Raw genomic sequence first — 24,997 nt, 5'->3', positions numbered from 1 at the left:
GCCAAAGGCCAAAACGAAACCCAGTCATCCTGATCCGCAGAAACAAAACATCGTAAATAGGTCTCCAGGGTCTGGTTAGCCCTTTCAGTCTGACCGGTGGTCTGAGGATGAAACGCTGAGGAGAAAGACAGCTGAACACCCAATTTGGAGCAAAAAATCCTCCAAAACCTGGATACAAACTGCACCCCTCTGTCAGAAACAATGTTTTCGGGAATACCATGAAAACGAACAACATGTTGGAAAAACAAAGGCACCAACTCTGATGAAGACGGAAACCTAGATAGGGGAACCAAGTGGACCATCTTGGAGAATCTATCACAGATCACCCAAATCACAGTCATTTTCTTAGAGACGGGAAGCTCTGAAATAAAATCCATAGAGATGTGTGTCCAAGGTTTCTTAGATACCGGCAAAGGCAATAATAGCCCACTAGAACGTGAACAACAAGGCTTGGACCTAGAACAAACTCCACACGACTGCACAAAACGATGGACATCCCGGGACAGGGATGGCCACCAAAAAGAGCGTCTCACAAGATCCCAAGTACCAAAAATGCCAGGATGACCTGCCAAAACAGAGCAATGAACCTCAGAGACAACTCGGTCTCTCCATTGGTCCAGAACAAACAGTTTCCCAGTAGGACATCTCTCAGGTTTATCCCCCTGAAATTCCGCCAGTGCCAACCGCAGATCAGGCGAAATGGCCGAGAAAACTACACTATCATTCAGGATAGTAGACGGCTCGACAACCTCCAAAGAGTCAGTGCAGAAACTCCTGGAAACGGCATCGGCCTTAACATTCTTGGTGCCCGGCAAAAAAGAGACCACAAAATTAAACCGGGTAAAAAACAAAGCCCACCTGGCCTGCCGAGGATTCAACCTCTTGGCCGATTCCAGATAGGTAAGATTCTTGTGGTCCGTAAGCACAACTTGATGTCTAGCGCCCTCCATCCAATGCCTCCACTGACTAAAATAGGAAAGGACAGGGAAGGGGCTGATGGTGGCCAGAGAAAAACCCTGCAAAATTCCAACTTCCTGATAGGACAAAAAGACCCTCAGATCGCACGATCTGCACTTCGTCCTGTACCAGGCACTCTTGTCATACCAATGAACAGAAAACAAGAATCATTACAAATTCAAAAAGCCACAAACCCATAGACTTAAAGGAGCTATACTCCAAACATAACTGCAGGGAGTTTCCCAGCTAAGCAACTAAGAGGGAAAATCCCTGCATGCAAATAAACTGAAAACAACCACAGCAAATGACAAACTCAGATAAGAGTAAAAGAACCAAACAACAAATAAAGAGCAAAGCACTTATCTGGGGTAGATGTGGTGTGGAGGCGAATGAAGCAGGCTGGTGAACAAAGAACAACTGACATTCGGCATAGCCTGCTATCAGACCAGGATTTAAATAAGCAGAGAGTTAGCAATGGAAACACCCATTGCTCAACACACCTGGTCTATGTCCAAACCATTCCTGGCCACTAGAGTGAGCCTCCCAGCAGCCAAAGCATAACTGACATTCACAACAAAAGGGCCCCTATGCAAGAACTGTGTATGAGCTCCCCCTCCCCGAGGCTAAAAGTCATCTGAGCAGCTTGTCCCAGAGAGTCTGGAGCGCAGTGACATCACTGAGAAGAGGAGGCCAGCACTGGACACCAGAGAAAGCAGCAGTAGGTGAGTATATTATCACACTCACACTACATCACATACACATACACATTTAATGAATACAACATTCAATGGAAACCTTTAAAATTGCTAAGCTTGTTACCAGAAAACAGCAAATATACCTCTCCATATGTGACATCCCTGAACTAGTCAGGGTGTGGGTACTGCACCCCTTTCCTTCTGGTGCAGGACTCAACCCCCATGGTTCTGGGATCCTAACTTTTGGTATTGCTCCATCAGCATGCAAATGTTGCATACGGGGGCCGGACCGCTGCAGGGGCTGCTCGGATCCGGGTTCGTTACTGTGGCTCGAGTGGTAGCCGGACCCGGGCTCGTGTGGCCGTCCGTCCTCACAACCGTAGCAAGGGGGTATTTACAGGGGAATAGTTTGTCAGTGACACCACCCGTGGGTTGCGGTGAGAGTTGGTAGCACTGCCGCTGCCTGGTGATTGGACGCCCGGGGCTGATGGACCGGGGCAGCAGGATGGAATCCCCTCCACGGGTAGGGGAGGTGTAGTCCCGGGGCCCAGGTGAATGGGAGTAATGGCTGCGGAGGGTGTCATGCAGGTTTGGACCGGGGATGGATGGTGTACTCACAGTTCCAAAGAATTGCACACAGAGTCCAGTGGTAAACCAAATTGCCAGTGACCGGTTGCCTCAGGTGGGTGTATTCGGGTCCCACACCCTGGTGTAGCAAACAGGGGTCCCTTCCTCTTGCATTCAGTGTTTGTGTCTTCAATGGGACAACTCCGCTTGAAACGGGGAAGTCCACTCCTGGTACTTTGTATGTTAGGAGGTGTAGCCAGCAAAATCTGACCCTTGGGATCTCTGTGGGTTCTGGCGGACACCCTATCCCTCATGTTGGGCTTCTGTTTCGCTCTCTGGGCTTACTGTGGAACAAGGCCTGGAACCTTGTCCCCGGCTGGTCAATTGACAAGGGGCTTGAAACCTTTCTCGCCTTAGGTGCCAGGCACCCCGACTGTGCACGGGCTCTGGACCAGATTCCCGCTGTCGGCACCGGTGGGCTACAACTCTGCCCCAGTCCACTTAAGGTCTCCCGCGACCGGATCTCCATCGCCTGTGGTCCTGCTTGCCGTCTGCCACCTAGTAGGTAGTCCGCTCCACGGCAAATCGCTGCCCGTGGCGCACAATATCGTTAGGAGCAGTCACACGGACTTACCTGATTAGCAACATCACTGTGGCCGGCGAAACGCCTCCTTTCTAAGAGGGCGGTTTGGGCGGTGTCACAGCGGTGTCACTAAGCGGCCGCCCAATAGAAGCGAAGGGGGTAAGATGAGCGTCTGTAACATCCCACCCACCTCCTTCCTTCTTCATTGCCGGAGGGTGCAGGTAAGCTGTAGTTCGTCGTTCGTGAGGTGTCACACATAGCAATGTGTGCTGCCTCGGGAATGACGAACAACCTGCGTCCTCAACAATCAATGATTTTTTGAAAATGAACGACGTGCCAACGATGAACGATTTGGTGAGTATTTTCCATCGTTAATGGTCGCTCGTTGGTGTCACACGCAACGACATCGCTAATGATGCCGGATGTGCGTCACGGAATCCGTGACCCCGGCGATATATCGTTAGATACGTCGTTGCGTGTAACGGGGCCTTAAGACTACTGTTCATGCGGCTCATGCGGAACCCAGACCAGTGCGTGTAACCCTGCCCCCACCACTGATTGACAACAGGCTTACAATGCACAGTGAACACATGAAGCTGCCAATCAGGGTTGTAAGTGAGGTTATACAGAGTTTAACTCTTAGCTCTGTTACATCTACATCAGACAAACCACATATTCCATGAAAACTACACCAGCAGCCTAGTAAGGGATACATCGCTGGAATCAGACTTTCTTGCTCCATGTTATGCTGCTATCAGATTATATAGAAAAAATCTGCTAATAGATTCCCTTTAAGGTTTGTCCTTATCGATATAGAATCACAACTTAATTATTTTTATGATTTAGCCATTTAATTCTATTGTATGCTCTTAATTGAAAAGGAATGTTCTATATAATTTTATAGAATTCTTATATTATTTATATTTTTATCATAGGCTATGACAAGATGTGAAAATTTGTGACTAAAAGTAAAGTGAAATCTAATAATTCAGGCATGAATGTAATTACAAAAATATTGAAAGTTTTATTTATAAAAATACATTTAACAAAGAAAAGTACTGTTATAAGAAATGTGTCAATTTCAAGTCCAAAAATATGTCGTTACTCATAAGAAAGTACCTGGTCTCTTTACAAAGTCTATAAAATGAATCCGCGTTTAGACCGTGATTTGTTTCTCACTGAAATACCAATGTCCTCATAATGTAATTGTTCTTTGAACTCAAACAAAGGTTTTCTGTTTTTTGGAAGTCCAAATCGTCTGGTAAATTCATTAACCACACTATCCCAAGGAGACTCAGTAGTGGAATCTCCAGGCAAGACTTTATCATAGAGATCTTCCTGCTCTTTATTTTCATAGAGTTCTTCCATTTCTTGAGTATCGTGTGGCACAGGATCATCAGCGATAGCTCCAGCTGTTGTGCTATAAGCAATAGAATAGGCACTTGGATTATGTTCAAACGGTATAATTTTGCTTTTTTCATTGACTATTTTCCTGGTTATGTGCTATAATAAGTCAGTATTAAAAATTAAGGCAGGATTGCGATGAAGTCCAATATTCGTAAGAAAACAATGAGCTACCTAATCAGTGTGTTTTGCGGGACAAAGGCTTAGGGTACCGTCTCACTAGACGATGTACCAGCAATTCTGACCACGATACGACCTGGTCAGGATCGCTGGTTCGTCGCTACAGGGTTGCTAGTGAGCTGTCAATCAGGCAGATCTCACCAGTGACCAGCCACCAGCGACTTTGTGCTTGGTAACCAGGGTAAATAACGGGTAACTAAGCAAAACGCTTTGCTTGGTTACCCGATGTTTACCCTGGTTACCAGTGTGCACCGCTTACAGGCTGCCAGCGCTGGCTCCCTGTATACGTAGCTAGGGTACACATCAGGTTACTAAGCAAAGCACTTTGCTTAGTTACCCGATATTTACCCTGGTTACCAGCGTACACTGCTTACACAGAGTCGGTGCTCGTTGGTCTCCCATCGTCAAACACGCCGATGTGTGCTGCACAGCGGCTGACCAACGAGCAAAAAATAAACCAGAACAGTGTGTAACGATCAGCGATTTCACAGCAGGGGCCAGGTCACTGCTTAGTGTCATACACAGCAAGATCGCTGATGAGGTCACTGGTACGTCACAAAACCTGTGACTCAGCAGCGATCTCGCTATGTGAGAAGTACCCCTAAGTGGTTATTAGTACACAAAGGTGACTGATAACCTCACTAAAAGATTAGAAAGATATGAGAGTTTCAAATTGCTTAGAAGAATGATCTTATCAGGATTGAGCATTGGGTCTCATAATTTCATTGATGACATCAGTTATTTTGTCCATAGTAGGCCTCTTTGTAGGATTATGATTCCAACACGTCTGTACACCAATCAATAGTTTATGAACCGGATCTTCAATTTGGCCTTGATTTTTTACAGCTTGACAATATTTTTCCTGGAGAATGGCATGATGGACATACTGGATTACTATCTTGTATGATTCAGCCTAAATGAAAGTGGCCATTCCAAGCAGAAAATATTGTGACCTATTTGTAAAATTGGTCATCGACATGAGATCAGTGGGTGTTCAACACACCTCCGCTAATCAGCAGAAAACTGTTGTGCGTAGATGAAGGTGTTGTGCCATAACTGGCCGCCGCAGTTGTGTATTGAATGGAGCTGCGCCAAGTAGCTTTAAAGCAATCTATTTATATCCAGGTGGCCACCGGAGCTCTTTTCAGTTGTTTGTGGAGGTACTGGATGCTGGGCCCCCACTAATCTCATACTGACGACTATTTAATTGATAGGCCATCAATATTTTCTGCCAGACAACCCCTTTAATGTCTTTTTAAAGGTTATATAGCAAGCACTATTTAATTCACCAGAGGAACATCCTTTTTAGTTCTTAGGAGGAATGGCCATATGCATGAACCATTTAGGCAGCACACAAAGTTTCTGTAGCTTTATAGTGTGCGAACATAGAAACTCAATGTAGCAATATTCTCCACTACAAAGGGGAAGACAGCAATGAGATGGTAGAGATTCCCACTCTCAGATCATGGACAATCTTCATAAGAATTCCTACACGTTCACTACCATTAAGCTTTTTGTTTAAAAGAACAGCTGAAGAATATTCCCCCTTGGCCACGTAAAACACAGGGGGATTTCTCTGTAATTGGTTTTTGATGGAACATGACATTTGTTTACCCATCATTTCCAAATAAACTGTTAGCTTGTGCCTATATTTTAATATAAATGGGGGTGGCAAGATAAACTCATAACTAGGGCGCTTGAGCCTCTTGCTATTCTCCTTGGAACGCTATGGTAAGTGGCAGCACTCTCTGGCCCTGACACTGTGGAGCTTTCCAAAAGAGCACCTTGTCACATCCCTGTCCTAAAGGCCGCTTTACACGTTACGACATCGCTAGGAATTGCTAGCGATGTTGAGCGCGAAAGCACCCGCCCCCACTGTACATGCGATATCGTGTGATCGCTGCCGTAGCGAACATTATCGCTACGGCAGCGTCACATGCACATACCTGCTCTGCGACGTCGCTGTGACCTGTGAACCGCCTCATTTCTAAGGGGGAGGTTCGTTCAGCGTCACAGCGACGTCACAGCAGCGTCACCGAACCGCCGCCCAATAGAAGCGGAGAGGCAGAGATGAGCGGGACGTAACATCTCGCCCACCTCCTTCCTTCCTCATTGTGGCCGGCTGCAGGTAAGGTGAGGTTCCTCGTTCCTGCGGTGTCACACATAGCAATATGTGTGCTGCCGCAGGAGCGACAAACTACTTCGTACACCGAGCAGCAGCGATATTCGAGAATAGGTGGGCATGTCACCGATGAGCAATATTGACCGTTTTTGCGACGATTCTAAATCGCTCATAGGTGTCATACGCAAAGATATCGCTAAAGCGACCGGATGTGCGTCACAAATTCCGTGACCCCAACGAGATCGCTTGAGCGATGTCGTAGCGTGTAAAGCGGCCTTTAAGCACAGATGTGAAATCCATTGTGCTTGTAATTGTAATATCTTCTTAGTTCAAAGCGTAAAACAGTGATTGATTTAGGAAGATCAATCAAGCACTCGTTATTACAGGAGTCCAGACCCAAATAAAATTAATGAAATAAATAATATTGTTAATGTTAGTTAAATAAAACCCTCATATTGCAAAACCTATGACATATGTGGCATCAAACGTATCCACAGGATTCCATTTATCGGATGGATGCAAAAACAGTGTATTTTTGGTATCAGTTGGACTGGTAAAAGATGTCATTCCTTTTATTTTTGCTGTAAGGAATAACATAGTAGACTACGCTATCTTATGTAGAGGCATCTCCCCAAAAAGAGCACCACATGGTAAATGGGCACCATATGCCACTCTGTGCCTTTGGCTAAGAACGCACTTTGCGTCGTCCTACTTGCAGTGCTAAACGCACGTTTTGGGCTTAATTGATTTGACCAAAGTTGCTTTTTTCAGAACTTTAGCGCTGAAAACACATGCGTATTTACTGCGTTTTAGATGCGTTTTCAGCACTTTTTACATGCTTTTTCACCTGCATTTTGACTGATGCGTTTTGAACATCAAGACACTGATAAATAAAGATTATATAGTCAAACAGAATGAAAAAAAAAGAAAGAAAAAACAAAATATATATAATTTTGGAATTAATATTGAAAAAAAAGTTATATTTAATGTAATTAGAGCGGTTATATAATATTTAATGCTAAAATAGCAAAAAAAAAATAATTTTCTTTATTTTAATTGTCGGACTATGTGTGTGTGTAAAGGGACATATTATTCCATTATTTTAATGTCAGAAAAACATGCGTTTTTGAAGTCCAAAACGCATGTTTTCTGCACCAAAAAAGCAGGTAAAAAGCAGGAAATTTGTAGATTCTTGATTGTTGCCATTTCTCATTGACTTCAATGGTAGCAAAACGCACCCACAATGGCAAAAACAATTGACATGCTGCTTCTTTGAACGCTTGGTTTTTGCCACAAAATATGCAAATTAAACGCAGCATTTAGAAACGCAAAGTGCGGTCTAGAAATCAACATTTACCATAGACTTTGCTGTAAAATAAAAACGCATGCCTTTTGCATGAAAAATGTGCTTCTCAAAACAGACCTAAAAAGCAGCTGAAACGCAGGTGGAAACGCAAAGTGCGGTCTTTTAGGCTATGTGTCCACGGGAGAATGTAGCTGCGGATTTCTCTGCATCAAAATCCGCAGCTTTCCCGCAAAATCCGCACTTTTTCAAAGGTGCGGATTTGCCGCGGATTTACCACGGATTTTCCACAGATTTGATGCGGATTTTGCTGCGGATTTTTTTTTTTTCCCAATTTTAAAGAAAAAAACCGGATGAAAATCCACAGCAATAATTGACATGTTGCAGATTTTTCCGGATCAAAATCCGCACGAAATCCGCTGCGGAAAAATCCGCAGCATGGGCACAGCATTTCCAAAATGCCATAGAAATGGCTGGGAAGTGCATGAGCTGCAGATTTTCGGGAAATCCGCGGCTTTTCCGCGAGAAATCCGGGGCATTTTCCGCAGCGTGGGCACATAGCCTTAGCCTTTATGTTAGAATCTCCTGTCTGAGGTCTATGTCAGGAAATTGTCATCTCTGATGGAAGGTTGCATTGTGATGTCTGCATCTGAGGAGGGCACTCCTGCAGGCGTCCATGTTTTTACACGTACACAAAGAAATGGTACAAGGGTCATCAGTGTTTTGCATCCGAGTTTTATCAGTGTTTGGTCAGTGTCGTTTTTAACATTAGAGTTTCTTCATTGATTTTCCCATATAGATAAATAAATCACAAGGACTTGCTTATTCTTTGCAATCTTAATCACTGACCGCACATTGACCGTACACTGATGCCATCTGTGTGATGGCCGTGATTTTCACAGACTTAGAAAACTGTATTTTTCATTCATGAGTCCAGAGAAAAACAGACATGTTGTACAGACAAACAGTCTGCAAAGAAACACCATCATGTGAACAGGCCTATAGACTATGATGGGTACGTGTTGTATCCATGGAAAACCACAGATAAAACATGTACAGTACATGAAGAATGATGACTGAGTGAGGCATTAGGGATGCAAAAAGCATACTAAAATGCTGAAACATTGTCATCTTATACCAGGAGATACTATAACAAGGAATGGAGGCCGCCCATATGAGGAGAGGTTGAAAAAGTTAGATATGTTTAGCTGCGAAAAAAGACATCTCAGATCTCATTTATATGTATAAATACATGTGTGGTCAATATAAAGGACTGGCACATGACTTATTCCTTCCAAAGACAATATTAACCCCCTAACGACCCATGACGTACTGGGTACGTCATGGATCGTGTGCGGTTAATCCCCGCCGCCTTCCGTGGCGATCCACGCACATATCAGCTGTTTTCAACAGCTGACATGTGTGCCTGCTAGTTGCGGGTGGAATCGCTTCCACCCGCGACTATTAACCCCTTACATGTCGCTGCCAAAATCTTGCAGCGAGATGTATATGCGCGCCACCATTATCCTGACTTACCCCGACCCCATCGGAAGCCACGTGACATGATCACGTGACTTTCGGTGGTTGCCATGGTAGCACAGGGTCATGTGATGACGCCTGTAGCTAACATGAGTCATTTAATCTCAATTCCGGAATACAGCCGGCATTGAAAGTAAAGCAGCATATCTGCAGATCTTAGCTCTGTAGCTGTGATCTTAAGATATGGCAGAGCGATCAGATTGCTGATTGCTATAGCCCCCTAGGAGGACTAGTAAAATAAAAAAAAAAGTTTTAAAAAATTTAAAAAAATCTAAAAGTTCAAATCACCCCCCTTTCACCCCATTGAAAATTAAAGGGTTAAAAAAATATACACATATTTGGTATCGCCACTTTCAGAAATGCCCGATCTATCAAAATATAAAATCAATTAATCTGATTGGTAAATGGCGTAGCAGCAAAAAATTTCAAAACGCCCAAATTACGTTTTTTGGTCGCCGCAAATTTTGCGCAAAATGCAATAACAGGCGATCAAAACATAGCATCATAGCAAAAATGAGAACGCTACGGGTTTCGGAAAATGGCGCAAAACATGCGCCACTTTTTTTGGACATGCTTGTGATTTTTTTTAACTCCTTAGATACAAGTAAACCTATACATGTTTGGTGTCTACAAACTCGCACCGACCTGAGGCATCAAAGCAACACATCAGTTTTACCATATAGTGAACATGGTGAATAAAATATCCCAAAAACTATTGTGCGATCACTTTTTTTTTTGCAATTTTTCCGCACTTGGGATTTTTTTGCTGTTTTCCAGTACACTATATGGTAAAACTTATGATTCCATTTAAAACTACAACTCGTCCCGCAAAAAACAAGCTCTTATATGGAAAGATTGACGGAAAAATAAAAAAGTTACGGCTCTCAAAAGAAGGAGAAGGAAAAAAAAATCAGAAAAACAAAAATGCCCGGGTGTTGAAGGAGTTAAGGACTGCATGGCTGGGGACAGGTGAGTGTATGTGTGAGTGAGTGTGTGTATGTGCATGTATGTATGTATGTATGTATGTGTGTGTGTGCACATGCAAAGTGCGGGAGGGGGCGGAGCCGAGCAGGGGGCGGGGCCAGACGAGGGTGTCAGTGCTTGTCTGCATGGCTGGGGACAGGTGTGTGTGTGTGTGTTTGTGTGTGTACATGTGCGGAGTGCGGGAGGGGGCGGGGCCGAGCGGGGAAGTGTCGGCCTCCCTGCACACGTAACCAGCCTAAATATCGGGTAACAGCAAAGCACCCGATGTTTACCTTGGTTACCCGATATTTACCTTGGTTACGGGCCTACACCGCTTAGCGCTGGCTCCTTGCACCGTAACCAGGGTAAATATCGGGTAACCAACCAAAGCTGGTGACGTGTGCAGGGAGCCAGAGAGCATGCGCAGCGAAATCCGACGGATCTCGCTGCTCAAAAAACGTTACATGCTGCGTTCCCCCCGCCCGGCGGTCAGTCGTTCCACGACTGATCAGTCGGGCGGAGGGTGCAACGCAGCATCATCAGTCACAATCCGCTGCTCACACAAGTCTATGGGAGCAGCGGAATCCGCTAAACGGATTCCGCTGTTTACAAGAGCAGCGGATTGTGACTGATAGATTTTAGCGGAAATGTGAACTTAGCCTTAGAGACAACCCAAGCTCAGAGACAAAAATACACTTTATACATTTAGTCACAGATTAATGGTATTCCTGGCTTTTTGTTGTAAAAATACACAAGGAACAAAAAACAAAGCTCTGGTGATTGTGGTGCAGCAGTGATGTAATGTGGACAGTGCTGACACCAGTCACTGGGCTGAGTGATTTTTGCTGATTACATCGACAGAGCCACTGCGCCCATTGATTGGCTGCAGAGGTTATACGTGCTTTTGTCCTAGTATCACAACTACAACCAAATCAACAAACCACGATGGATAGGCAGCATTGGAGCCATGAAAGGTGAGCAACAGCTCCTGTTAATTATTTTATACATTGATAAGCCTTTAACTAAAAGTTTATTGTTTAGCATAATGTCAAGACAGAGAACCCTTCATGGACATTGTGCTTCAGGTCCTGCAGCAAAGACTTTCAAAACAGTTCTATACAAGAAATCAAAGAATACCAGAAAAATTATAAATACCAGCAACAAGGTGGCACCAAATGCAAGACAAAAGACCATTGGTCCAGTGAGATCCGTTTCGTTCATGATGCTGCCATCTGCGACCTTCAGAGGGTGTAGAACAGTTAATGTCTTCTGCCAAATGTGGTCAAAATTGATTCCAAGTTCTGCAGAATAAGCATGCAAGCATAGTAACTGGGCTATATGGACATATATATGTGAAACTTTTCTTCATCCCCAAGTAGACCACATTTCAGATTATGCATATGAATACGCAAGCTGCGCGGTGATCGAATTCCAATTTGATTAGTATGATGGTTGACCCTGTGCTCTAACATTCCACTCAACTCTTACAATTTTTTTTTTCTTCTTTTGCACTTTCATTTCATCCTCCCCTTCTCCCAAGAGTCAAAATATTTATTTTTCTGTCAATATAGCGGTATAAATGTCTTGTTTATTTGCTGGGCGAGCTGTACTTTAAAAAGGATTCTAAACATTTTATCATGTAATGTACTCAAAAGTAGGACATAAATTCAGGAGTACGTCAAAATAGAGAAGAAAGCGCAATTCCACAATTATTTTTTTACTTTAATTTTTTTTTTTAAATAGTGTTCATTACATGGTAAAAATGCCCTGGAAATGATTTTTCAGGTAACTAAAATGGTGAAGGAAAAAAAAAAAAAAAAATTAGGAAATTGATAAAAAGGAAACTTTTTTTATTCATACTGTTGATATCATTTTAGGTTACATACATTTTGATTGTTTTTTTTGTTTGTTCTTTTGCTAGAAAAGCAGGCGAACCAGCCTAATTCTGGCATTTTGTTTTTTTCTCATTATGAGGGGCTGCTGATAAGTCTTTGGCTTTGTGATTCTTTTGTTTATATGGTAATGAATGTTACATTACATGAAAGCCTTGTGTGTCTACTACATGTTTTCAAAATTGTGTTTGTTGCTTATAGCAAGAGTGTTCTACAAATGGCAGAGTCTAATGCGATATTCACAGCAACTGAGAGCAGATGAGTGATACAATTCTTGTTTCTGCAAGAAAAGTCCGCAAAGGATATTCATGGTGATATGTCGCAGACATTGGAGGAATCGATGCCCTTCATATTCCACAGTTAACAACTGGGTTGCCAAATTTAAAATGGGCCACTTCAGCACCAACGATGAGGAACGTCCTGGACAACAGAGTGGTGGTTGTTCCAAAAATCATTGATGCTGTGCACAACCTCATACTGGAGCATTTATGAATTTCAGCTAAAGTAATAGCAGACATGGGGATTTCCCGTTAACGCGTTTTCTGTCATTATCCATGACCATTTGGACATGAGGAAGCTATCTGCAAAGTGAGTCCCCAAATGTTTGACAACAGATCAGAAAAGCAGGCGAGTGAAAACTTCCCGGTCCATTTTTCAGCATTTCTGGACTGATAAGAACTTCCTGGATCGACTGGTCACTATGGAGGAGACCTGGATTTATTTGTATGACCCTGAAAACAAGGAGCAGTCAGAGTGGAGGCACAGTGGTTCTCCTCGTCCAAAGAAATTCAAGGTGCAAAAATCAGCCACTAAGGTGATGGCGTCAGTGTTCTGCGATAAGGAGGGCCTGCTGCTAGTGGACTACCTTCAAAAGGGTTCCACCATCAATGCAAGGTATTATATTAAACTTTTGGACCAACTGAAGGCAGCCATGGAGGCCAAAATACACGGCAAGTTGTCCAAAGGAATCTTCTTCCTGTAAGACAATGCCTCCGCTCACACTGCACAAGCGACCATGGCAAAACTGGCAGAGTTGGGCTTCCAGCTGGTTGATCACCCATCTTATGCACCAGATCTAGCTCCCTCCGACTATCATCTGTTTCAAAACCCGAAGAAACACCTCAAGGGTACCAAATTTCACACCATTTCTGATGCCATGAATTCTACAGATGCCTGGTATGACGCACAAGTGAAATCCTTTATACTAGGTTTTAATTTTATTCTTTTTTATTGATCAGACTTACGGACATAAAGATATCATGTGTTATTTTTAATTAGGTACATAAGGGGTGGTGGTGTGATTTAACATTTATATTTTTCAGTCTTTTAACACTTTTAGGTCTCTTTGGGAAAGAGAGTGAGAACACATTATTAGTGTAAGGAATAAATAACTCCTATGAAAACCAGCCATGGGCTGGCTTTCTTAGTAGTATTGTCATTACATAGTTAGCAGTCTTCAGCAGGCACTCAGCCAGTATAGTAACCAACCACCACCCTATAATCAAGTCGGATGGGAGTCTATTGGAGGTTACAACAGTACACCCACTGGGGGCGCGCACTGTCAGATTGACAGGAGCATTTAACAGGTTAACAGCCACTTGCAGCCGTTAAGAGGCAGATAATGACTGAATGACACAGCTATCATCTGCTGGGAAAAAATGCGGACTCTGCTCCAGAGCCCACATCAAAGAAAGGGAGCCAACCTATGAAGTAATATTATGTCATATGTAGTTAATGGGTTAAATGCTACAGAAATGAAGACAACCATCTACAGGTCTTTGTCATCTCAAGCCAGTATCATAGACTTTGAAGGGTCTAGTAGGTCGAATGCTTGACTGCTAACAAGGAAAAAGGGGCCCTTGTTCTGGTGTTTGGTCGGAGACCTAGATGTGGGACCACAACTATCAGACACATCTATTGTGTTGATTCTGAGAAAACCCCTTTCAATGTCAAAGCTGAAGAGACAAATTAATAGTGAAATACAAGAATTGGAGAAGGAAAAAGAAAAAATAAAAAAAAAAATATATATATATATATATATATATATATATATATATATATATTATAATAACAATAATAAGAAATTGGAAACAAGTTAAAGCATATCACTTTCAGGTCACAATTCTGAACCATTGTTGTCCTGGCTGATAAGCAGTCATTGTGTCATTTTATTTACAGCTCAATATATCCTGTTTATTACAGAGACTGGACTTTACCTTCTAACAAAGGTGGCTCATCATCAAAACTGCTTCCATACACAGAATCTGGAGATGTCGGAGTGTACGTTTGCGTTGGTTGATAGATCTGTCCTGTGTAAGGCTGCTGTTGACTCATCATGTCTGGAGGCATACAACCACCTTGTTGGCTATAGTCATATTGGTATTGCCTGAAAAAATACAAGTGAATGTAACAAGATTTCACTTTAGTAAGTTTTTCAATTTAGAGGACAGAATCCTATTTATTAACAAGTCAGCAAGTTTTCCCCATAAAAATCCATTTGATATTTTAGATTCTGAAAAGCTGTGCTGTAAGATTCTAAATTCCCACATGTTGGGGGAAAGTGGGGGGTGCGTCTTATAGTCTGAATGTAGGGCATCGCTGCAGGAAATGAGGGTGTTGCGGGTCATCGGCAGCATGCACAGGCTGTAGCAGCTCCTGCCATGACCACGTGGGCCCGCTCATTTCATAAGCATCCTCCCGCCCATCATCTCTCAGCGCTGACAGGTAGTCGGGATGATGGGCGGGGAATGCGCGCATAATTAACAGCCGGTCGGCCCGCGTGATCACACCTGGAAACTACAGCCTGGAGTGATCATGTGTGGCTATATTCACTGTCCCCCGCGCATCATCAGCACGGGATGGGGGGCAGTGAATAAGTATACTCACTGGTCACCGTTCCCAGCAGCATCACAATGTCCTCCTGTCTGCTGGCCGCGGCTGTGTGTGGAGACTAGTGGTGCGTACAGTGATGACATCACCCGTGTGCGCATCGCTCTCCACACACATCAGCGAGCTGGTACACAGGAGGACATCGCAATGCTGCATGGAACGGTGACGGCTCCACATAGGTCAGCGGCGCTGCTGCTGGCACAGACAGAAAGACGAGTGATGCTGCGTGGAGCGAGGAAAGGAGAGTACAAACGTTTATTTTTTGTGTGCCACAGGATTGGGGGGTGGGGCTATACCAGGATGGCAGTATGTAGCTGGATGGTGGCTATACCAGGATGGCGGTATATAGCAGGATGGTGACTATACCAGGATGGCGGTATATAGCAGGATGGTGGCTATAGCAGGATGTCGGTATATAGCTGGATGGTGGCTATAGCATGATGGCGGTATATAGCTGGATGGTGGCTATACCAGGATGGCGGTATGTAGCTGGATAGTGGCTATACCAGGATGGCGGTATATAGCTGGATGGTGGCTATACCAGGATGGCGGTATATAGCAGGATGGTGGCTATACCAGGATGCAGGATGGGGGCATATAGCAGGATGAGGGATCATATACAAGGCAGAAGGATCATTACCAGAATGGGGTACCTTAGTAGAGAATTTGGGGACATTACCCCCATAACAGTGTTAACAGCAGATCCTCGCCCCATAACAGTGTGTCATGACCACATTTTTTGCTAAAAATTTTAAATTTTCCTATTTTCCTCCTCTAAAACCAGGATGCGTCTTATGGTCCGAAAAATACGGTATCTTACATTGAGAAACTGGAGAACATAAGCGTATAATGCAAACAAAAATATATTTTATTTACAAAATGTAAAAGTGAAAAAACAAATACAAAAGAGACAGTGAATTAAACAAGACAGACAAAAAAAAAAAAAAAGCAACCCCTACACAAAATAATGTGACGAGGCTGAGTGAAAAAACATAACATGCAGTAATAGGTTATAAAACGTTTGCATGTACATATACTGTATATTGTTCTGAGACTTGTGTGAATGTTACTTCAGACCGGAAGGGGTATTTTAAGATAGTGCACGTCATGTGGCGAGTGCACAAATGGATTACATGACCGCAAGTAGCAGTGCATGTGCGTACGCTCCCCTAACCCCAAGTGAAGACACTCAGACATCAGGGTAAATTGCGCGTGTGCGGTGATGAGGGATGAGTCACCCGGGTCACCGTATATGTGCCGAAATCACAAGACACTGGCAATATCCAGGGGGAGACAGCACCGAGATCTCCATGCGCACAGCGGTACTCTGTATTCTGGTCAAAATTATGTGCCTGGATGCCCCAGTCCTTTTGGGTCCAGGGGGCACACCCATGCTTGTTTGCCTTGTGGTCACTGCCTCACATGCGTCAATGTCATTCACTACACTACTATCTTATGATATCAGACATTACATAAGTTGTAACACCAATCACGTAGTCTATTTTGCGACTTGTGCTTGCCCTATGACCTACGTGGGACTCCCTTCCAGGGAGCTCCGCCTTAGTGTCAGGGAACAAACAATAGACATTGGCACAGAGAGGGCTGTAGATGACACACTTTATTAAAACCACTTCCGCATTATTTTAAGTTGCACCATGGGTGTGATCGATGCCATTCATTGTGGAATTAGGTGGAAATTCTTAAAAAAAAAAACCCTCTTGCCTCAGTTTGAAACCACATGGATTGTCCCTTTGGATATACTTGTTCCTAAGAGTCTTAATGCAGCATTAAGTGTCACCTGTCTCCTTCAATTTGCTCATCATCCTTTTCTTTTTTTCCCTTTTTATCTTTAGTTCTCGGTGAGGTTTTGATTTTAAATTCCTAAAGTTTCGTGTTCATTTTATTTTGATTCATCTTTTGACACAATCAAGTACAGTTGGATCTTATTTTTTGAGAATATATGGCCTTGGACCACCCTTTTAACCCCCCATATGCATTGTGGATCTGCCTGATGACTAGCCCTGAATTTTATATGATTGTGTTTGTTATGTAAGGCTGCTTTCACACTACATTTTTTTAACATGCGTCCTGAACATTTTTTTAACGTAAAAACTGATCCAGTGAAAATGCGTTTTCATTTCAATGCATTTGCAATGGACGCGCGTCAACATGCGTTCACCTGCGTTTGCGTGCGTTATAGTGAGGATCCAGCCACTTGCAGTTTAACTTTTTTCAAAAACGCTACTTGTATCGTTTTTGAGCTGCGTCCAAATACTGAAAATTGCTGGATCCTGACTATACTGCACGCAAACGTATGTGAACGCTGGCATGCTGATAGACAGGATCCTGCTTGCTCTACTGAGCATGCCCAGAAACCAGCCTGGTGTGATCAGTCTCTCTCCCCCGCCTGAGAGCTGCAGAGGCTCGTAACCAAGGTAAACATTGGGTAACTTGCTTGGATACCCGATGTTTACCCTGGTTACGTGTGCAGGGAGCCCGGCTCCTAGCAGCTGCAGACGCTCGTAACCAAGGTAAATATCGGGTATCCAAGCAAGTTACCCGATGTTTACCTTGGTTACGAGTGTCTGCAGCTGTCAGATGCCGGCTCCCAGTCTGTCACGTTCAGTTCCCCCTCACTCCCGTTCGCATGACTCCTATGCTCGCCCATAAACTTCAAGTAACAGGATCCTGCAAAATAACACTTGCGTTTGCATGCGTTTTTCTTTGTAACAACAGGATCCGCTTTTACAGCAAAAAAACGTTCATGACGCATGTTAAAAAAAAAAAAACGTAGTGTGAAAGCAGCCCTATAGACTGTCATTATGCAGGAAACACAATTTAATGTTGTGGTTCATGAAGGGTTATACTCGATATACAGTATATGTCTTTTAATTTATAGGCGGTTATCCCTTTAAAAGCCTATTTTATATTGCTGTTTTTTTATGTGCTGTGTGCTACCATCTGCTTATTCTCTCAAAATATTGATGGTCAGATGTGCCGTCCCTTTCCCCTCTTTGTTTCTTCCTTGTACCGCTGTGCGTATGGAGTTTGCCTTACCGTCTCCCCAATGGACATTGCTGTTGTCCACTGTGGTTTCTGCACGTGTGGTGGACCAAGTGACATATCCCTCACCACCGCGTATGTGCCGTTTGCCCTGACGTGTCTTCTTTTGGGGTTAGGCGAGCATGCGCCGCTAGTTGCAGTCATATGATCCATTTGTGCACTCGTCACATGGTCTGAAGTAGCGTTCTCACACTTTTCCTCCCCCAATGAAGTTTATGTAAAGAAAACAAAATGTTCGTTGGGGTCCCCTGCACTTGCGGCACTTTGCCCCTTATCTTCCTTTCTACACTATGGGTCTGTGTTATCTTTAATTCTGAGGCAGGATCTTTCCATAACACTTTGTTCAGGTGTCATTATGTTTGCTGCTCCCATGAGGTCTTCACTATAAAGCATAGCAGTATTTTGTGACTTAGTGATGGCATTGCATATCTATTTAGTTTATATACCAATAATTTCTTATTTATACCACTGCACTACCAAATCCCAGACCAATATTGCATTTATATTGTTTCACTGAGCCTCGCCACATTACTTTGTGTAGGGGTTGCTTTTCTCATCTGTCTTTTTAATTCACTGTGTCTTTTGTATTGTTTTTTTCTCTTTTACATTTTGTAAATAATTTTTTTATGTTTACATTATACTCCAGTGTTCTCCAGTTTTTTAATTGTATTATGGAGTGTTTGCAATCCTTTTTGACACATAAAAATTATGTGCCTCAATGAATAATATTCAATACGTGCTTATTGCATTTGGCATTATTATCTTACATTGAAGCCCAAGATCTAAAGCGGGCTTTAAACGCTACGACATCGCTAACGAGATGTCGTTTGGGTCACGGAATTTGTGACGCACATCCGGCATAGTTAGCGACGTCGTAGTGTGTGAAACCTCCGAGCAACCGCTAAAGAGCGCAAAACATCGAAAAATCGTTAATCATTGTCCAGTCATTCTTATCCCGATTATTGTTGCCAATTATGGAAGCAGGTTGTTTGTCGTTCCTGCGGCAGTACACATCGCTATGTGTGACACCGCAGGAACAAGGAACATCAGCTTACATGCGGCCGCTCGCAATGAGGAAGGAAGGTGGTGGGCGGGATGTTCTGACCGTTTATCTCTGCCCCTCCTCTGCTATAGGGCGGCCACTTAGTAACGCCGCACGAACCGCCCCCTTAGAAACCCATCACACCTTAGCGACGTCACTAGGCAGGTCAGTATGTGTGACGGGTTCTAACGAGATTGTGCGCCACGGGCAGCGCTTTGCCCGTGACGCACAACCGACGGGGGCGGGTGCTTTCACCATCGCTAGCGATGTCGCTGTGTGTAAAGCCCGCTTAAGATGTGTGCAACTTGCAATTAAGGATTCAACAAGTTTGGATGTTTTGGAACAGTTGTATCTGTGTGTGCAACGTTATCCCAGCAATCAGCCGCACAGCGCGGTCCTCATGTCACAATGATCTTCACGTTACTCTGTAAGCTCTTGTATAAAGCATTGGATGGGATTTTACACATGCACTTCTTCTAAATTCAGTGAAATTGACACAGATGTCATTTTTTTTTTTATGTATAGAGGCTAAAGAACAGAGAGACAATTTCTGGGTGAAGGATTTTTATCTAGAATAAAGAACAGAGGAAAAAAAAATAAAAAATAAAAATGGCTGTATTCTCAAGTTTTAGGCTGCATTCACACATTTGTTTTTCTCATCTGTGTGCTGCACACTGACCCATGGAACCATTCACATACTTTGACGGATCCGTGTGTATGCTCTGTTAAACTCAACGTATGTCTTTATCTCATCAGTTTCTGCAGATCAAAGTCGGCAAATCTACGAGGATCACACATTAAATCCCGCCAGCCATCGTGTGGGAAAATATGGAGGGCTCAGTGTCTACCTAGGTTATAATATAAATAATATATATTATACTAACTGTACTACCCAGCTTCGCCCGGGTTAATAACTGTTGTTAACAAAATAGAATGTATTAACAAAAATTTATTGTGCACACTAAAAACACAAAACAAAAAGATATAAATGTAATTATAAAAAAGCCAAAAACTAAGCTAATAGAAGCATTTCACAACATATATTTCAACACCACAGATATTCCACACAGATTTAACTAAATTGGCCAAGTAATGTGCCCCGTCTGTCTCTGTCCCAGTCTGTCTCTGTCTATCCGTCTCCCCACCGACATCTTATTACCTCACATATAAGCTTCTTATACTATGAATGTCTTTTGTTCCTATAGCAACCAATCACAGCTCCTACTAATAACCTGCAGTTCCAGGCTCCAGTTACTTTAATGGAGGCATGTTTTTTGTAGAGTAACTGTAAAGTGCGGGGTTAAATTTTCATGTCAAAACAGTCTACGACGTTCCCTGGGTCACATGAGGTGTCTGTGCAAAATTTCGTGATTGTAAATGCGACGGTGTGGATACACTTTTCGTTTCACTTTTTCCCCATTATGTAGATAGGGGCAAAATTGAATGGTAAATTGGAACATGCGGGGTTAAAATTTCACTTCACAACATAGCCTATGACTCTCTCGGGGTCCAGACGTGTGAGTGTGCAAAATGTTGTGGCTGTAGCTGCGACAGTGCAGATGCCAATCCCGGACATACATACATACACACACACACACACACACACACACACACACACACACACACACACACCTTTATATATTAGATATATATTCTATGCAATTATACCGGAATGGAGAATCATACTGCCAGGTCAGTTTTAGGTAAAATGAATGCTAGAAAGAAGAAAAAAAAAAAAAAAGCACCCTGAAAAACTATTGCAGATTTTTACTTTTTAAGTTGTGGCCTTGGAATAAGGGAAGGATAAAACGAAAGCGCAAGCATGGAAGACTGCCCAGTCCTTTACCCCTTCATGATAATAGGATGTACTGTGAAGGGGTTATCACCGCCGGCTGCTGTGGTGAGTCAGCGGTGATCCCCGCACGTCTGCTGATTTGTACAGCAAACGACATCTGTGCCTCGCAGATTGCTGGTGGATCTGCAATCAACCCGCACCTGTTAACTCCTTAAATCGCGCTGTGAAAATGTGACAGCCCAATTTTAATAGCCGCAGCTGGGAACGCACACTTACTGCCGCCACCAGAGGCCCCGTGACATGATCACGGGGAGACGATTGTTTCCATAGTAGCACAGGGTCACGTGATGACTCCTGTCATTATCATAACTCTCTTCCTATTTCAGCTAGGAGTCTCAACACAGAAACCAGCCAGATATCCCTCCGGGAAGGGCCCAGCCAAGGGGTGACTCTTTTTAGGAGACCACCATAACCACCATATTAAGTGGCCCTTAAAGTCAAAATCCAACTTTTTGACAAGTTTAAAGATATGACAAGGGAAATACCAAGGCCAGGTATCCATCCACAGACAGCCGTTTCGGGGTATTGCCCCTCATCAGTGTGGAGTAGGATTCTGGCCGGGTGGGAGCAATGCCTAGTAGATCAACTAAAAAAAAAAAAAAAAAAACAATCACTGATCTCGGGGAGACCAGCCAGAGAAAACACTGCCGGCAGCCAGTGACCCTCTGAAAGAATCCTGCACCTGCGGTAAAACAAAAAAAAAATGCACTAAAGCTGCAACGAAATCAGTTATGGGGTTTTGCCGCAGTTTGGTGCAGTTTTTTCGCAGGTTAGTCCCTGCGGGTTTTTACCACCAATAATTAATGGAAAAACCGCAGGGACCTGCAGAACAGAAGTGACATGCACATTAATTCCACGGAGAATCCGCAGGTTAAACACAAAAAAAAACAAAAACACACACCACCTAGAGGTTTTGCTGGGGAATGACTGCAGAAATGTTAGACATATTCTCTGCAGTAAATACACGGTAAAATCCGCGGTAAAATCCACAGCGTGCGCACATAGCCTAACAGAAGTCAAGCATATCTACTGATCTGAGCTGTGCAGCTCTGATTGGGAGAATGAATGAGCGATCAAACTGCTGATCCAAATTTAAAAAAAAACAAAAAATTAAAAATACACACACATTTGGTATCGTCAAGTTCAGAAACGCCCGATCCAGCAAAACATAAAAGCAATTCATTTGATTGGTAAACTGTGTACCGACAAAAAAAAAATTTCCAAACGCCAAAATTACGGTTTTTGCAAATTTTGCACAAAATGCAATAACATGCGCTCAAAATTGTACCATTAAAAACGTCAGCTTCACAAGAAAAAAAAAAGAAAGATTGACAGAAGAGTCGCCTCTGCGGAGTCATCAGGTTTTCATAGTGGACTACAAATATTTCTAGTGATCTGTAATGACAGAAGAGCTGCTCTTACTTGTTGTACTGTTCTCCACCTTGTGCACTGTAGCTGTAACCCTGAGATTGATCATCAATACTATAGCTTGTTTGGTAGAAATCTTGATTGAAGTTTTCAAAGTTTGACATGGCAGCAGCTCTGAAAAGCAGAACACAGACAACAATTTCTGAACAACTTCACATTACCAGATGTGATGTATGGAAATAAATCTGTAGTTATAAACCTGAGTCACAGGCTACAAGTACTGCACAAAAATATGTACAGTGGAACCTTGGTTAACGAGAACAATCCGTTCTGGGAGTGTGCTTGATAACAAAGTTACTCGTTCAGCAAAGCAAGATTTCCCATAGGAAATCATTGCAATGCAGACAATTCCTTCCACAAATTATTAAATGTCCCATCCTGGTCCCCTATTCTGTCATTCCTCACATGCACAAACACACACAAACACACACACGCACATATTATGCTCACCTTACCTTCCGTTCCACCGCCGGTCTCCTGGGACTTGCTGTTCTCCGGTACAGGCTGTGTATTGTGTTACCATAACGACGAGGTAGGAACTTCCGCTGCCAGAGCGCCAACGTCAAAGGCAGAGCCGCTTACCTCTGATTGGCCAGCGCGCTGCCTTTGAGCAGCAGTGACAGGAAGTTCCTGCTTTGTCGCTATGGTTGCCGATGGACAGCCTGGAGTGGAGCGGAGCGGTGAACTACAGGACCTAGGAGGCCAGCGATGAAACGGAAGGTACACTATATTATTTGCTCACCTTACCTTCCGTTCCATCCCAGGCCTCCTGGGTCTTGTAGTTCGCTGCGAGGACGTCGCGACATCCCCGGGAACTAAGAGAACCATGAGGCCGGCAGTGGAACGGAAGGTAAGGAGAGCATAATACTGTATGTGTGTGCGTGGACTGTAAGAGCGGGTCAGAGCGCGGTGGATGTACGGAACCGGAAGTGTGTGCAATGAGTATTTTGCTCGTACAGCAAAGCTTTCTCGTAAATCAAGTTACAAATTTACAGAAAGCTTTGCTTGTTAAGCGAAATTCTCATTAAGTGGGTTACTCGTTAAGCGAGGTTCCACTGTATTCTCGAATTGCCAAAACAAAAAGGAAAAACCAGCTGGCAGATTCCCTATGTATTCTGAGGACAGCATCAGGTAGGGGTTACAACACAGATTTCAGTTATGTGTCACTGATCAGACTATGTGCGGTTTCCTAAGGCTATGTGCCCACGCTAGAATGTCCCTGCGGATTTTTTTGCCTGAAAATCCGCGACTTTCGCGGCAAATCCGCACCCGCGGATTTGCCGCGAATTTACCGCGGATTTACCGCGGATTTGCCGCGGATTTTGATGCGGATTTCATTTTTTTTTTCCCCATTCAAAACCAAAAATCCGCACCAAATCTGCACCAAACAATTGACATGCTGCAGATTTTTCCGGATCAAAATCCGCGGCAAATCCGCAGCGGAAAAATCCGCAGCATGGGCACAGCATTTCCAAAATGCCATTGAAATGGCTTGGAAGTGCTGCTGCTGCAGATTTTCGGCAAATCCGCGGTAAATCCGCGGCAAAATCCGCGGCAAATCCGCGGTAAATCCTGTAGCGTGGGCACATAGCCTTATAGTGAAGTTTTTATCACCAGTTGAATATGAGTACTGTGACTAGCCTGTGTCCAACCATGCTCCTCCTCTGATTAGCAGCTCACTGTCAATAGACTATGTATATAGAAAGCCTGGTGTGGGCAGGGTCAGCTTTCTGAAGTCTTCTACATCAAAGAACTCTGTCATAACTGCTGCACCCAGTAAAGTAAGGCCAGTTTCAGACATCCGTGTTTTATCAGGTACAAGCCACACACATGGTTATGGTCATACATGTGACATCTGTGTTTGCATACGGTGACACGTATCGGAGAAAACACGTTTCTCTAAAATAAAAAGATGTTCTATATTCACCTGTTTCCAGCGGGTTTTTTTGCGGCTCTGCTGCCTTCCACTCCTGTCACCCGCTCATTATATTTATTGATTATTCACTACTCGAGGATCTGGAAGCATCATGGGGACAGCGCCGGACAGCACCGTCGAGGACAGGTGAGTATACAGTGACATCCAGGGGGTCATCGGAGTTCCCAATAAACTCTCATGAACCCCTGGAAGTCACTGTCGTGACACTCGCTGTAGCGCAATTGTCGCAGGGGTGTCATCAGGTGGTCATCATAATTCATTGGGAAATCCAATGACCTCCTGGACATCCCTCCAAACACACTACTGGCAGGATACTCACCTGTCACTAGCGATGTCCCCAGCTATGCTGTCCCCGGCGGTGCTGTCCCCAGCGGTGCTTCCTGTTGCTCACTGCAGTGCATAATGAAAATAATGAGCGGGGGTCAGGAGTGGGAGACAGCAAAGGTGAAGACCTCACCGCTGGATACAGGTGAATATAGAACATTTTTTATTTCACAGACAGTGAAATACGTGTCAGTGTGCGGTCCGTGTGACACCCCTGCTGCCGGAGAAAAAGTGGACATGTCTGTGTGCGTGCAG

The 24,997-nt window shown here is 43.7% G+C and overlaps 1 protein-coding gene across 1 annotated transcript; it reads right to left on the bottom strand.

Annotated features, from left to right (window-relative positions):
* Positions 1-3,939: 3,939 nt before the first annotated feature.
* Positions 3,940-22,592, bottom strand: LOC142312691 (protein YIPF5-like). Its single transcript, XM_075351682.1, has 4 exons — positions 22,477-22,592; positions 14,422-14,591; positions 11,469-11,614; positions 3,940-4,305 (listed from the first exon to the last, which is right to left on the bottom strand). Exons 1-4 carry the CDS (start codon positions 22,584-22,586, stop codon positions 3,940-3,942), a joined length of 792 nt encoding a protein of 263 aa, XP_075207797.1. The 5' UTR covers positions 22,587-22,592.
* Positions 22,593-24,997: the final 2,405 nt, after the last annotated feature.

Source organism: Anomaloglossus baeobatrachus, chromosome 5, assembly GCF_048569485.1.
Source record: "Anomaloglossus baeobatrachus isolate aAnoBae1 chromosome 5, aAnoBae1.hap1, whole genome shotgun sequence".
Lineage (NCBI taxonomy): Eukaryota > Metazoa > Chordata > Amphibia > Anura > Aromobatidae > Anomaloglossus > Anomaloglossus baeobatrachus.
This window is presented reverse-complemented; position numbering and strand designations above follow the sequence as displayed.

Excerpts from the sequence above, each read along its gene's own strand:
- LOC142312691 (XM_075351682.1), bottom strand. The coding sequence starts at position 22,586 with ATGTCAAACTTTGAAAACTTCAATCAAGATTTCTACCAAACAAGCTAT. Across the intron at positions 11,615-14,421 it reads TGAGCCACCTTTGTTAGAAG|AACTTGGAATCAATTTTGAC; the intron begins GTAAAGTCCAGT and ends CTTATTCTGCAG. Across the intron at positions 4,306-11,468 it reads TTGGTGCCACCTTGTTGCTG|CACATAACCAGGAAAATAGT; the intron begins GTATTTATAATT and ends GACTTATTATAG.